Below are 14825 nucleotides of genomic sequence, written 5' to 3'. Positions count from 1 at the left end.
TTGGAGAAACCACAACCTCCATCTACCTGAGTATATCACCCAATTGAACAGTAGATCTCCCTGCTAAACATATGGTAATGATTGCAAATATACCGTGACACAGAAAACGAGTGGATGAACTCTTAACATCTTGTTGGGGACCTTTATTCAGGGAACATTTCAGATAAGATGTATTCAAATAAAATGTGGAGTGAGTTATTCTTCTACCTTCAGCATTGTGAGTTAGCACTGGTTTTCTTCACTGCCGCTTTTCCTCTGAGGCGTCTGCTGTCTTAATAGTATTCCTCAGGTGGAGGTTCTTTCTTTTCTCAACACAGTCTGGGGATCAATGTATCTTGCCCAACTTCTCTTGTCTCTCTCTCTCTCTCGCCCAAACCCACCTATTTTAATTGTCCTGTTATAGGGCCAGTGCGTAGCCTGCCATGACATTATCCGCCCTGGTTCCACTCAGTCATATCCTTTCCCTTGCATAGGACAACACCCTAAGAGGTGCCATGCACTTAAGTGTAAAAAAGGTTTAGGCGCAACCCCGGGGAATGCCCATCATCTATCTACTTTACATTTCCAGCAATTTATCATTAATATATTTTTAAAAAATCGATTTTTTTTTAGTTCATGTTTTCACCAGGTTTGAAAAAGTATCATCACTGCCACCATGCCATACATAAAAACATGTTGCGAGTCATGAGCCTTTCGTCAGGTGTTACCTTCAATAGAACATAATGTAACGATAAGTTCCACCTTGTATAATGTCTATCTTTAATATAGAAAAGTATCCACTTTAATTGATCAGCCACATCATTACCCCTCCCACAATAGATATTACAGTGCTTGTATCAGTCAGCGTTGCGTCAAGCATGGTGGGTTCTACCGTGATCTCTTCAAAACTGGAAGTATTTGTTCATAAACATCTGACCCCCCACAAGCACTTCCTGTTAAACCACAGAAGTTAAAGAGGAAAACAGAAATTAATGAAATCCTAATCAACTCAAAACGGATACCAAAAGGGATCTGGGTACATTGAGCCTAAAATGCTTCTTTGTGTTTTAAAAACGGTTGATGTTTATATTGATTGCGCAATCACAATACTGTTTTGAAAGGTGCAAGTTGAGTCACACTTTTTCTTTGCGTTCCACAGATGATTTCACGCTCCTGTTTCTGACCCATAGTAATATTCAGTGATCTAATCCTTTAATAATCAAGTTGTCCTTCCTGTATAAAGCTTATTAAATGGGAACTTCAATATCGACACCCCGTGAGTTGTCATTCATATCGCATAATATTTTAATGCAATCTTCCTCTCAGTTTCCGGACTACTCACAACATCGTATTTGATAATTGTGCTGCAATTGACACAATTTAAACAGGGGTATGTCCCCACACATTGTGATAAGACGTTACTTGGATCACGCATGCCCCCAAAAAGAAGAGCCCACACCAGAGTATCACATGTCTTTTGTGCGCTGTATTTAGTATCTCAGAAAAAAGCCTATTCAAATCTAATCAGAGTGTAATATAGGCTGGTAATTTGGGATGATCTATTCATCTTGCTTGACTATTTCATTTTATTTTTTATTTTTCTGGACATTTGTATGGCGCATATAAACATGTGTTTCTAGGAGCCACAAGACAACAATGGGGGTCAGGGTGTATGGGATATCATAAGGAAAACAACAAGAAGAACAAAGGAATGGTTATATTGGCCTTTTGACAATCTTACTGTGCAAGTGCATGACAAGGTGATAAGTGCGAGGGGGCAGGAGGGTACAGGGAGAAGTGCAAGAGTGGGGGAACCCCATGGGTAGGGGTGGTCAAGTGCTATTGAGGACAAGGTGGCTAGTGCCAGGGGAAAGAGGCGGGGGCAGTGCAGCGGACAGGAGGACTGGGATGGGATAGTCCGGGAAAGGGAGCCGAATGTGAAAGTGCTGGCATGGGATGTTGGGACGGATTGGTAGGGGGTGGTCTGGTCCCTGTATGACTCTGAAGGGACCAGGCCACCGTCACAGCGGCTGGTGGAGAGAGAAAGGGAAGGAAGTGGTGGAAAGGAAGGTGTTGAGAAGTTTCCAGAACTTAAGAAGATCCGGCTCAAGTCTGAGGGGAGGAGGGGAGGCTGTTCCAGAGCTGGCGCCAGCCGAGGAGAGAGATCAACCTCCCACTCTCTGCTTGGAGAAATGTTTGACCTGCAGAGAGTTGGAGCCAGAAAATGGAAGGATTCTGTCTGGGTGGTATTTCGGGAAGGAAAGCTGGATGTAGAGAGGCCCAAGGCCCCAGACAGCCTTGTGGATGATGCAAAGGGTTTTAAATTTGATCTTGCAGTCAGCGGCAGCCAGTGGAGAGAATATACAGCCTAAGAGATGCAGTCCCTGGGCTTAAGGCCAAGGAGAAGTCTCACAGTCATATCCTGGATGAGTTTGAGGGGGCAAAGGGAGGAAAGAGGAAGGTTGAAAAAGAGGCTGTTGCAGTAGTCAAGCCTAGAGAGAACCGGGGCTCTGGAGACATTGAGCTTCTGGGGGAAGGTGAGGAAATGAAGAATGCCCCTGAGGAGGTGAAGCTGAAAATGTGACTTCTTGGCAAGGTCTGTGATAGGTGGTGAGAAGGATAGAGAGGAGTAAAAGATGGTCCCAAGGTTTCTTGTCTCACAGGTGGGTGAGGGAAGGGGACCCAAGGAATCTGGCCAGAGAGTGAGGGGGAAACTAGGAGCAGATATCCCAATGAGAAGGATCTCTGTCTTGCTGACATTGAGGCACAGAACCATGCCTGAATAGAAGTCAGGCAGTCAGGTATAAGGCAGGAAGAGGAGGAGGAGGAGGTAGGGGAAGGCAGCTGGAAAGAGAGCTGTGTGTTGTCTGCGTAACACTGGAAGTGAGGAGAGTAGGTGGAGATCAGGTCGGCCTGAGGGGCCAGGTAGATGTTGAAGAGCTATGACTATAGGATAAAACCCTGAACAACGCCAACGGTGGAGAGTGAGGTGGAGGAGAGAAAAGGACCCATTTGAATTTGGAAGGGTCTCTTAGAGAGGAAAAGGGTAAGCCACGCCAGTGCCTTGTCCCTGATGCTTAGGGTATCTTAGAGACTTTAATGAGGATGGAGTGGTTGACAGTGTCAAAAGCAGAGGAGAGATCGTGGAGGATCAGAAAAGAAAGTGTGTTAGAGTCCAGATTAGAGGGTAGGTCTTCTCGGGTATTCAGGAGAGCAGTTTCGGTACTCTGGCTTCAGTGTGGATGGTCAATTGGGGGATGACCAACTTCTCAATGAGTTTGCCCAAGAAAGGTTGATAGTTAGCCGGGCTACAGGGGTCAGCAGATGGCTTTTTTAGGAGAGGGTGCACAAGGGAGTGCTCGAGGGGTTGAGGGAACGAGCCTGTGGCAAGAGTGGTTGCAGAGGTCCGCCAATGCAGGGGAGACAGTGTTGATGCTGTCCTTGATGGTTCTGGAGGAGTAGGGTAGCACCTATTTAGAGGAGACTTTCATAGAGCGGGCAACTCTAGAGATCTCATCTGGTGCAATGGGAGAGATAGAGAAAAGTATGGGGGGAATAGGTGGGTCCGAGAAGGTGAAAGAAGGAGGGAGATGGGGGAGGGAGCAGATGACAGAGAGGACAGAATGTCAAGAGTTTTGGAGGAAAAGTGGAAGGTCAGTGTGGAGCATAAGGCCTGAGAGGGGGGAGAAGAAGAGGAGACTGCGGTGTAATTGGTGAGTTCCTTGCAGATTTCAAAGAGTTCAGTCATGTTGTTTGTGGCTCCAGAGATGCAAGCTTGGACATGAGCTCTTTTCTTGAGCAGATGGGAAGATGGTGTTGCCTTTGGAGTAGGCGGCAGGGCAGTTTGTCGGGGGATGAGCTAGATGTCTGCCACTTCTGCTCTGTCGCTTTGCACTTTCGTTTCAAAGTGGCTAAGTCACAGTCATACCATGAGTTGCATTTGAATGCAGGCTTCAATCGGATCCTCATGACAGGGGCAAGGATGTCCAGGGTGTTCGTGATAGAGAGATGGTTAGTTAGAACAGAGTCAGGGGGAAGAGTCCAAAACAGGTGATGGGGAGGGATGAAGGAGGAAGCAAAGACTGCGACTGACACATACTTCATCGGTCGAATGACAGAAAAGGAGGTTGGCAGTGTGGGGAGAGGAGACTGGGGACAGGGGAGGTCAAGGAAGGAAGACAGGAGGGAGTGGTCAATCCAGAAGAGAGGGGTAGTGAGGGGGTTGGAAAGAGGGATGTCTGTCGATCTGAGGACACATTTTGTACCAACATCTTATTAGTTTGTTTTAGTCACATGTTTTTTTAAAATCAATGACATGTTGTTCTGACTCTTTCTCAAAAGCACTGTTGGTACCCATCTTTCAATAACCTAGCTTCATCCCTTTCTAAGTCATCAATGTTTTTTCTTCAAAAGTGTTGTAACTGATTCAAATACTTAAAAAGTATGATTAACATAATCTTCAAATTAATAAAATTGCCCTTCAACAATGTATCGGCATAGACCAAAACAAGACGTTACGGGAGGCACTCCAGAAATCTTCATTTAAAAAAACAATTTTCAATGAAATACAAAGTTAAAAAGTAACATAAATAATATACATACACGGCCTATGGGTGTAGGCCAACATACCCAATGCACATGACCTGGAAAGGGCTTTGTCAAGTGTTGCTATATTGTAGCTCATGCAATTTATCCATCTTAACATTACATTTGGTAACACAATGTATAGTTTAACAGTTATGTGTCACTACATTTAGCACCTCTTTCTGATCATAGTCTCAGGCAGATTTTAAAATCTCTGTCTTAAATGCTATCAAAAAGCATCGCCCCTATGGACACACCCTATATCCTTTATAATGGGATACATCTTTACAACCACGAGTTAAAATTCCACCATCATGGTATTAGTTTCAACATTTCCTCAACAACCGGCCTATCCATACATTTGAATCCAGCACCGTCTTCATATTCCTCCATCATAAAGCCTTCAATGTGTCTACACTAAATTAGTACTTTGTAATTAACAGGAATGCAAAATTCCATCAATTCAGTCACTTTTTACAAAAAAATTAAAAACTTTGCAAGGTAATCATATGTATTTTACAAACTTAAATCAATATTTTCATATGTAGGTTCTCACCGCTGTTACGTTAACTAGGATATAAGGTCCTGAAACAAATTATAATTCTTGCCTTTCATTTGTGTTTATATTTGTTCCCTTTTTGACCTCTTTTCTTCACTTATTATTCTTTTGAGCTCCAAAAAATGTTAAAGAACTGGATTCACTGTGATGTTGTTCCATATACTGCCTAACCAAATGGCACTATTGCCTTTTCCAGTGGCACATACAGTTTTCAACAAAGATACAGGTGTGAACACACATAAAAAATGGGGTATTGGAATTGTGAGTGTTGTATATTCCACAACAGGCCCGTGCTTTCAGCTTCATATACATTAGTCATGTGCATACCCTATTTAGAAGACACACTTGGTACTCAGTTAGAACTTGTCTGTAAAGCAACTTTGTAACAATGAAGAAACTCATTGTCATAAAGTCACATTGTTTTATTTTTCTGTCAGTTACTTATGTGCTGGGTCAATGTGACTTTATGTCAATGAAGAAACGCATTGTCATAAAGCCACATTGTTTCATTTTTCTGTCAGTTACTTATGTGCTGGGTCAATGTGACTTTATGTCAATGAAGAAACGCATTGTCATAAAGCCACATTGTTTCATTTTTCTGTCAGTTACTTGTGTGCTGGGTCAATGTGACTTTATGTCAATGAAGAAACACATTGTCATAAAGCCACATTGTTTTCTTTTTCTGTCAGATACTTATGTGCTGAGTCAATTTACCCTTATACCAATGAAGAAACTCATTGCCATAAAGTCACATTGTTTTATTTTTCTGTCAGTTACTTATGTGCTGGGTCAATGTGACTTTATGTCAATGAAGAAACGCATTGTCATAAAACCACATTGTTTCATTTTTTTGTCGGCTACTTTTGTGCAGGAGCTTTTGCTGTCAGGTGATGGCCAGGAGCGGCCGTTTTAAAGTCTGTTCTTTCTTATTTATAAAAGACAGAGGTCCCGGTCCCGTTGGACTTATCGTACAAGCACGTGGATCAGTGGGAGATCGAACGCGACTCGTTAAAACTGCTGAAGAAGCTGGGGTCCGGCCAGTTTGGAGAGGTCTGGGAAGGTCTGTGGAACAACACAACTTCAGTGGCGATTAAAACCCTAAAACCAGGTACTGAAAAATGTATATTTTAATGTATTTCTTTGATATATATAAACCTATTGTGTCGCTCTGGTCCTAAAGTCAAGGTGATCAGTTCCTGGATCTAGTGAGCTTTGCTGCTACGTCAGGACCGTAACACAGATGGCAGCTGTCTACCTGCTGGCGCCATGCGCCACCTATGCCCCATGATGTTCTCTCTTCAGCACTTCTTACAAAGTGTTGACACATAGTTTACAGCTTGTAGGGAATTAGGAGGGAATTGTGGGTAATAAGGACCAGTTTCTCCCCCAACTCCAATCAGCGCTTTTTACACTCTGTCATAAAGTTGCCTACCTTTTATATAATTATTTTTAAAATTTCACAACCATGCATTTTTAGACATTGTATTTATGTAATGGTTCAAACTGACCAAAAAGCTTTAACAAGAAATTGAAATACAACACCCTTATACTGTCAGAGAGATATTGTTCTGATTTTGGAATTACTGCATCATCGCTCCACTTCTAAATTTGCTTTTAGGCTTCGGAAGGCCATGTTGCGCTCTTGCACCAATGTGGTCTTTGTTTTATTTTACTCTTTCTTGTATTTTATTTACTGAACCTTGTTTTATTGCTCTTTGTGCACCTATGAATCCACGGGTGGGATTTAGTTAGTCTCTCTATTATGGCTATGTTCATTGGTTCACTCTAGCAAGCCTGCCTTTGTGATGCCGCTCTATCATGTTCAGTTCAGAACGTGGCAAACTAGTTCAAGTTCCTCTCTGAACTCTGCTATAGAAGGTATCAAGTGATGAACATTTAACCTGAGATAAAGACCAACCCCTCATAAAATGAAAATCAGCTTTACATGTGTTGGTGGCGCCTTTATACTCATAGGTGGAAGCCTTCTGCCCTTTTCTGTGGTAACTAGTCTGTGGAATATTATGGATCTAAACCGTACCTAAGGTCTATCTTTTTTTGTATGTTAAGAATGACATGTTCACCCGTAAGGTCTGAGAAACAGACTGTGCTGTAGGGCGATAACTTGCTCTTCGGTAAGCAAAGTTGCACAAGCAACAATGCTCTACGTAAGTGAGAACCTTTGGGGGCAGTTCACAAAGAGGTTACGATGAGTTTGTCTGACTTACTCCACACTTAACAACAGTAATTTAGAATCACTCATAGTAACATTTTGGTGAATTGAATAGCCCTCAAATTTAAGTCAAATGTAAGTCAGAGTAACTTCTTTGTAAATTGGCCCCTGTGTCCTTGAAGAGAAATATTCATCACTGCTATGCAAGTGGCCCTGATTGTAATTATTCAGAGCCTGCAATGTTTTCTTTTTCTTTTTTCGATAAAACGAATTGTTACGGCTCCAGATCGGATTTCCTGTCCTTCCTCAGGATCCCTATTATGAAATCATCCAGATCCCGAAAGTTAAAAATAACATGAAACCAAAAGAAGCCTGCCTTTCTACTCAGCTCTTTTTGATTGTGCACTGTGGCCTCTCAGGAGTTCCAAGAGGTGACCACCCTGAACTTGGGGCGCCCAAACACCATTTATTACTTACCTGTGGCACAGATTTCCTTCCAGGAGTTCAAGGGCACCGATTACCCGGGTGCTACAGGGGCCGGGCTCCCCCCATGAATTTCAATATTCTTTCAATGGCACTTCACTCAAATCTAGCCATGCGCACCCCCTGGGAAATCCATAAATTGACTGCCGTAAAGAGGGGCACTATTTATGAGCATGCAAGAGGGAACAGAAAGCCACCTTGGTGCTTTGTGTATGCCACCTCTCAGATCCAAATGCTCATTTTGACAACAATTGTGTTATTTTTGTTGCAGGTTCCATGAATCGTGAAGACTTCCTGAGGGAGGCACAAATAATGAAAAACCTGAGGCATCCCAAACTTATCCAGCTCTACGCCGTGTGCAGTTTGGAAGACCCAGTCTATATAATTACAGAGCTGATGAGACATGGCAGTCTGCTCGAATACCTGCAAAGTAAGAACCTACACTAAGACACCATATTTAGGCGCAGAGGGGAATTATGCTGACTTTGCTGTCAGCATTGATAGGACATATCATATATGTACATTCCAAATTCCATAGCACAGCATTGAAGTCCTGACAGTGAATGTGTTATCAATGAGAATGCACGCTGTTTATGTGTGCAGGGTTCATACTGTTTGTAATTCTGGTGAGGAAGTGGTTCACTGCTCTTTAGAGTGATCAGGTATGTAAAACCTTCCACTAGTTGCAAAGTTATTGGCTATGGTGTAGACAATGAAATGGAAGGAAGAGATTATCTTGCATGTATATAAGAAAAGACATACTCCTTGTTGGGGTTCAGTCTGATGCAGGCCCCCAGAGTTGAATATGCTTCCAGCCAACTACTTTCCACTCAGGCCTTGAAAAGACCATCCCTGCATGGAGTACCTTAACAACAAGACACACATGTGGAGGCAGAGATTCTCGAAGAAAATCTGCATACATGCGTGCATGCATACAGACTTACACTGTGCATTTAAAATCCACCATAACTAAGCAAAACGTTTGAAGCAGCAGGTACTACCACTGGACATGTAAACAGAATGAGATCATCAGGCTACTGGTGGCACATCACATAAATCACAGAGAATCCACAGGCCCTGATGGTGAGCTTATCCCCTCCAGCCATTCACCATGAGTTCTCAATTCACATTGCGGGGCTGTGGAAGAGCAGTATAGCAGGGGCATATTCTTGCATTTCAGGAAACAAAGCATGGGAGAGGATTGTATCTGTACCTGGGCAAATTACCCCCAAAACAGCCCAACTTCATGGTACTTCCCCCAAGGGAGTGCATAGCACACTTAGCGATTGTATTCCAGTGGGCTATGAATTTAGCAACAGGACAAGGCTGAAGGCAGCCCTGTCCCCTCTGTTAGTATTGGTGGGGTAAGCCCGCCTGTTACAGAGTAAAGAATGAGGTGTGGGACCTTTAAGATGGAGTGAGCCATGGGAGGGAGGGCACATGGGAGCAGTGAGGAAGGGGTCGGGAGTGGGACCGGAAGTCAGATAGAAGGAAGGCGAAAGATATGGGCTGACCAATGGAGAGGAGTGAGAGTGCTACAGCTGCCCGTCGGAGAAGAGGTTCTGGTCCACCAGAGACAGCTGAGGAAAACTGACACTCGGTATGACCCAGGCCTCTTTCAAGTAACCAAGGTCAAAGGATACATGGTCACAGCAAGACGGGATGGAAGCAACATAAGCCGCAACGCCTCCTTCATCTGCAAACTACACACTCTAGGCACAGAAACCGTGGAGCTACCAAGAGGAGATGAAGACCAAACAAAGGGAAGGGCGACAGCACAGAAGGATGGCTCTACAGAACCACAGGTGGAGGACCAGATGGAAGCAGCTGAGGCTTGAGTAGGAGAATCACGAGACCCTCCAGTTTGACCCAGACGGACCATACTGAAACCCCAACAGCTTTTCGGACAGATGTGAGATGTTCCATGATAAGTAGTGGTGAGATGTTACAGACTAAAGAATGAGTTGCAGGACCTTTAAGAGGGAGTGAGCCGAGGGAGGGAGGGTATGTGGGAGGGGGGAGGAAGGGGTGGGGAGCGGGATGGGAAGTCAGATTGGGAATGAGAAAATAAAGAGAGGTAGATGAATACTATGGTTCCAGGTCCTTATTGACTCGAGAAGTGCCCAGCCACCCATAAACCGTCCTCCTGGTTTAGTGAGTCTTAGGTTTAGAGGTCGAGCGGGCAGCACATTCTCAGCTTATCCTCTTCTGGCATGGCTGCCTTTTGGGCAAGTTACCCTTGTAGTTTCCACGCTCAGCGCAGCTACGAGAGTGCCTGACATCTAGTAAGTTGACGCTCGGGTGTAACGTAACCCATTCTGAGTCCATGAGTATTGATTTTTATTTAGACAGCCACTCACTGTCAAGAACAACAGTCTGTCTTCCATTTCCATCCCATAGCCAACCAGAGATTGGACTAGTACGATACGGGATGCCATATGATGGATAGATCCTGTTGCACATACAGCGGACAAGCACAGCGGGCATGCTCCAAAGTCATGTCAAAGTTAAGCCTGTCAGGTCCCGGCTGGGCTTTGGGCTTCAGATGTATGTGATCAGTCTAATGTAATGCTTAAACAAACGGGTAAGTTAAATATTGGTTACTACACTCGGGTCGTGCTTTGTGCGTTAGTGCCTTGTGAAACCATCTGTCCCAAGTTCTGGACTCAAGGTCCCCCTGCTCATACTCTCTCACCCCCACCTCCTGCCTTGTTTGGCCTGCCGTTAAATGCCTGTCACCAGTCAACCATCTGCTTGACGTTTTTAATCTGCTTTCATCACATGAACCAGATTTCCTCAGTGTCATGGAAACCTGGATTTTCCGACACATCAGCACCCGATCTTATTGAAGCTTTGCCATCTTCTTACACAATTATTCATGCTGATCGAGTTGCTACCCACCCAGGTGGAGGAGTAGCCAATTTATTTAAACGGCAGCTACAGTGCACCAGTGTCCGACTTTCTTCCAACATTAAGATGGAACATTTGTTAGTTCATTCTCGTTCTCGCCCACACAGACATTATACTTTTCAATTGTTTACTGTCCCCTCTGGTCAGATCCACTATTTGCGAAAGCCTTTGCTGACCTGGTCGAGGATTTTCAATTGAAATATGCTTCCTTTGGGTGATTTTAATCTATGGTCTGATGACCTTTCTTATCTCCATGCTTCTAAATTAATTAACTAACTTGCAGATGTTCAGCTGTTGCAACTGGTGAAGGGTCCCACTTACACTAAGGGCCATACTCTGGATTTAATTTTTACTTCAGAAAGTACAGCAAGAGCCATCAGACAATTATTTAGTGCCCTTTACAGTAATTCTCTCTTCACTCTCTTTGATGGTCAGGCCACCAGCCGCACTATGACACTGATGGAGACAAGTGGATCTCTCTGTCAACTCAGATTCGAGTACAGTATGAGCAGTTTTCTTCGATCTCCGGTTCGACCCGCTAGCTGTTCTCCAGGATGCTTTAATACTTGCTGCGGATGATCTATCTCCTCTTAAAACTGGTAACATTAAACAGAGAAAAACTGTGCCATGGTTTTGCGGACTCATTAGGCTCCACTAAACATTCATACAGGCAAGCAGAAAGAGTTTGGCGTTCTGGACATTGAAGTGAGGATAGAACCTTATTGAAGAATTTCTGCTTGAAGTAGCACCAAGCCATCTAAGCAGCTAAAACTGGATATTTTACTCTCCGAAGCTGTATATCAACCCAAAGAACTGTTTTCAGTGGTCAGGGAACTCTCATCCCCATGCCGCCCCCCTCTCAGGCTCTCTGTGATTCTCTCTCTCATTTCTTTACTGAGAAGATTATTAATTTTAGGATGAAAATATCAGCCCCTGTTGAGACCCCTGTATTTTCTGCCCTTTCCTCGTTGCCATCAAAGCCTCAGACCAATGGCGCAGCTTTTTCATCTTTCGCCCCAATTTCTGAGGAGCAGATTTGCAAAATCATTCTGCAGTTGAAATCCTGTTCTCCACTCTATCCCATCCCTCTTGAAATATTAAAAAACATCCGCTCTGAGATATCCCCTCTAGTTACTATAAGTGTACATTCGTCATTATAACAGGGCTTTATTTCATCCAGACTTAAACATGCCCTGGTGACTCCAATGTTAAAAACATCTACTTTGGACCCTACCTCCCCAGACAATTTTCAGACTACCTCACTCCTCAGATTTCTTATGAAGGTGCTTGAGGCTCTAGTCACACCTCAACTGAAAACTTTATTAGAGGAGGCCTCTATTCTAAATGCTTACCAATCAGGCTTTCATCCCTGGTGCAGTGCGGGTGTCAGTCGTTGGTGACTTAGTTAGAATATGGCACCAGGACAGGGTGGGCTTTCTGATATTCCTGGACATGTCTGCAGCCTTTGACACCATTGATCATGCCATGTTGGGTCATCGCCTTGAGGAGGTGGGGGTCACGGACACATGTCCTTGAGTGGTGTAGGCCCTTTTTCTATGACCGAACCCAGACTCTGTCACTTCCATTGTTTAGATCCACCCCTTCTGCTGTAGCCTGTGGGGTTCCTCAAGGGACTGATATCTCCCCTTTACTTTTTAACATTTATGTTCATCCCTTTGCCAACCTGATACAGGATCATGGTTGTCCATTCTATGCCAATGCAGACAACACCCAGCTTATTTTAAGAGTGGATCTGAATCTGAAAGACTCTGTGTCACGTTTGCAGGGTTGTTTAGCAGCCATTGGCACTTGGATGAATAACAATTGGTTAAAACGTAATGGAGACAAAACAGAGGTCCTCATAGCTGCCTCTCATGCATCTCTGTCTCATTGGACCACAGACTTCTGGTCCCCTTCTCTGGGCGCACTATCCTCTCTGGTCGACTCTTTCAAGAATCTTGGGATAACCTGTTTAGCCCCCCTTTCTCCCGACCTGCAGGTTACCGCCAGATGCAGCCTGGGCTATTTTAAGCTAAGAACTCTAAAATCGGACCTGTGGTTTTGTCTGCTGTCGTGGGAATCCTGGATTATTGCAATGCTACCCTGTTGGCCCAGCCTAAATATCACCGGAAAAGACTGCATAATTGACCAAATTCAGTAGCCTGGTTGGTGGCTGGTCTACCGAGGTATGACTATGTTTCCCCAGTCTTGAGCAGACTCCACTGGCTCCTTGTTGAGGCAGGGTGAAGTTAAGGCCCTCTCTTTGGTTCACTGTGCGCTACATGGTCAATGTGCTCTTTATCTCCTTGAGAAGATTGCCCCATATGTACCGAATAGAGATCTTCGTACAGCTAATCGCCATCTTCTTCTCATCCCACGAGTCAAGAAGTCAACTATCGGGGGAAAGGCTTTTTCTGTCGCAGACCCCTCACTTGGGAATTCCCTTCCATTGGCTTTTTGCGGCTCATAAATGATTATTTTAGTTTCAAAAAGCTTTGAAGACATTTCTATATGCCCAATAACTGAGCTGCTTTCTGTTCAGTTTTGTAGATTTCCTCTTCCTTCCCTGATGACTGTGTTGGACCATCCCGCTTATCACACCAAGATACCTTCGGGTGATAGCTGCACTATACTAAGTGTCAGTAACATAACAAACATTACATAACAAAGGAGAGGACACAGGGATGGACAACAGGTCTTCTGCAAGTTCCATAATAACAATACAATACAAACCCTCCATTGTGTCATACAAGCAATAATGCAGCACTCACAAATGCCATTTTTGAATAGATTTTCTTTTGACTGAGTTTGCACCATTTTCAGTTTTTATTAATTGCCCTGTTTGTTACTTACAACTATTTTGTAGCAATTTAAAAACATTTTTGAGGAATGAATGCTATCAACACCATCTGCCAAAAGCTCTTTTAACTTAGCATCACATACACAAACATTTTTGTGGAGCTTAAACTGGACAAGTTGGTTATGTTACTGGTGTTTAATCATTAAACATTCACCTGTACACTGAGAACTCCCCTGTACATGTATTTCTCCTTCACCTCTAAAAGTCCTATTTATTTATTATTAGTGTGATACAGTTTAAATACAACTTTCCAAAAAATACATTTAATACAATATCATTAAGAACAATATACGGTTCCATGTAATAATGTTGCCACAAAAATCTCGCCATGCAAAAATATCGCCGAAAAACGGGCGTTTATTTTGTAAATTTTTTTTTGCCCCTGTCCCCATATATATGGTCACCACGACATTTTCCCGGCGATATTTTTACGGCGACCATAAATATATATATATATATATATATATATATATATATATATATATATATATATATATATATATATATATGGGGATATTATTACCTGATACCCAATATACCAGTGCATCAGTCAGTCAATCACGCTCTTATCATTATTCCATAATTTCTTTGCTATTGTGGGAAACCAGAAGGTGTCTCTACCGCTAGTCCCAGCAGATTTCTCTCTCAGGTGGCCAGGGCATGACCATCGCCTTTGGATCCAGACCCTTGGGGTGGACCAGTGAATTCCCCACATGTATAAAGGGGGAGAACGAGAGCACACTCTGAGCGAGGCAAAACAAACGAAAGTACAGCAGTTTCGAATTGGCAGCTGAACGAGGGGAGAAAGACGGCAAGGCACGAGAGGTTTGTGAGAAGGGCTACACCCTTGAGCTTTTCGGCAGGAAACCGTTACTTTCAAGAAACCTTCATGGCAGAAAGTGTAAGACCAGGAAACCAGGCTGAAGAATCCTGCATTGTGTGTCACAGATACTGAGGGCCCTCTCAGTTAACTGACAAAGGTGGGGAGGAGCAGCAGATGCTGTGGTATTGTCCTTGGCTCCAAGAACAAAGAAGCGACAAAGAACAGCACAGCCGGTGAGTTGGGGAGACCGATGCCAGACCGGTCTGTGTTGAAGTCAAGGTTGCAAGCGGCAACATTGTATAACGAGCGCTGGAATGAACATTGTTAAACGGGTGTGATGAAAGACGCGAATAAAGCTAAATTGCTGGTGAATGTTTGAACTTAAGAAGGAAAGATACGATACCGTTGACAGAGTGGTTCGGCACTGTGAATGTTCTCAATTGAAGGTCTCTGTATG

The 14825-nt window shown here is 43.7% G+C and overlaps 1 protein-coding gene across 1 annotated transcript in view; it reads left to right on the top strand.

Moving 5' to 3' along the window:
* The window catches only part of FRK (fyn related Src family tyrosine kinase), a 292029-nt gene that overhangs the window by 267151 nt on the left and 10053 nt on the right, over positions 1-14825 (top strand). The window contains exons 4-5 of the mRNA XM_069607862.1: positions 6062-6230; positions 8047-8205. Coding sequence (XP_069463963.1) covers positions 6062-6230; positions 8047-8205 — 328 coding nt within the window. The remainder of the gene's footprint in view (positions 1-6061; positions 6231-8046; positions 8206-14825) is intronic.

Source organism: Ambystoma mexicanum, chromosome 4q, assembly GCF_040938575.1.
Source record: "Ambystoma mexicanum isolate Mex_15411 chromosome 4q, UKY_AmexF1_1, whole genome shotgun sequence".
Classification (NCBI taxonomy): domain Eukaryota; kingdom Metazoa; phylum Chordata; class Amphibia; order Caudata; family Ambystomatidae; genus Ambystoma; species Ambystoma mexicanum.
This window is presented reverse-complemented; position numbering and strand designations above follow the sequence as displayed.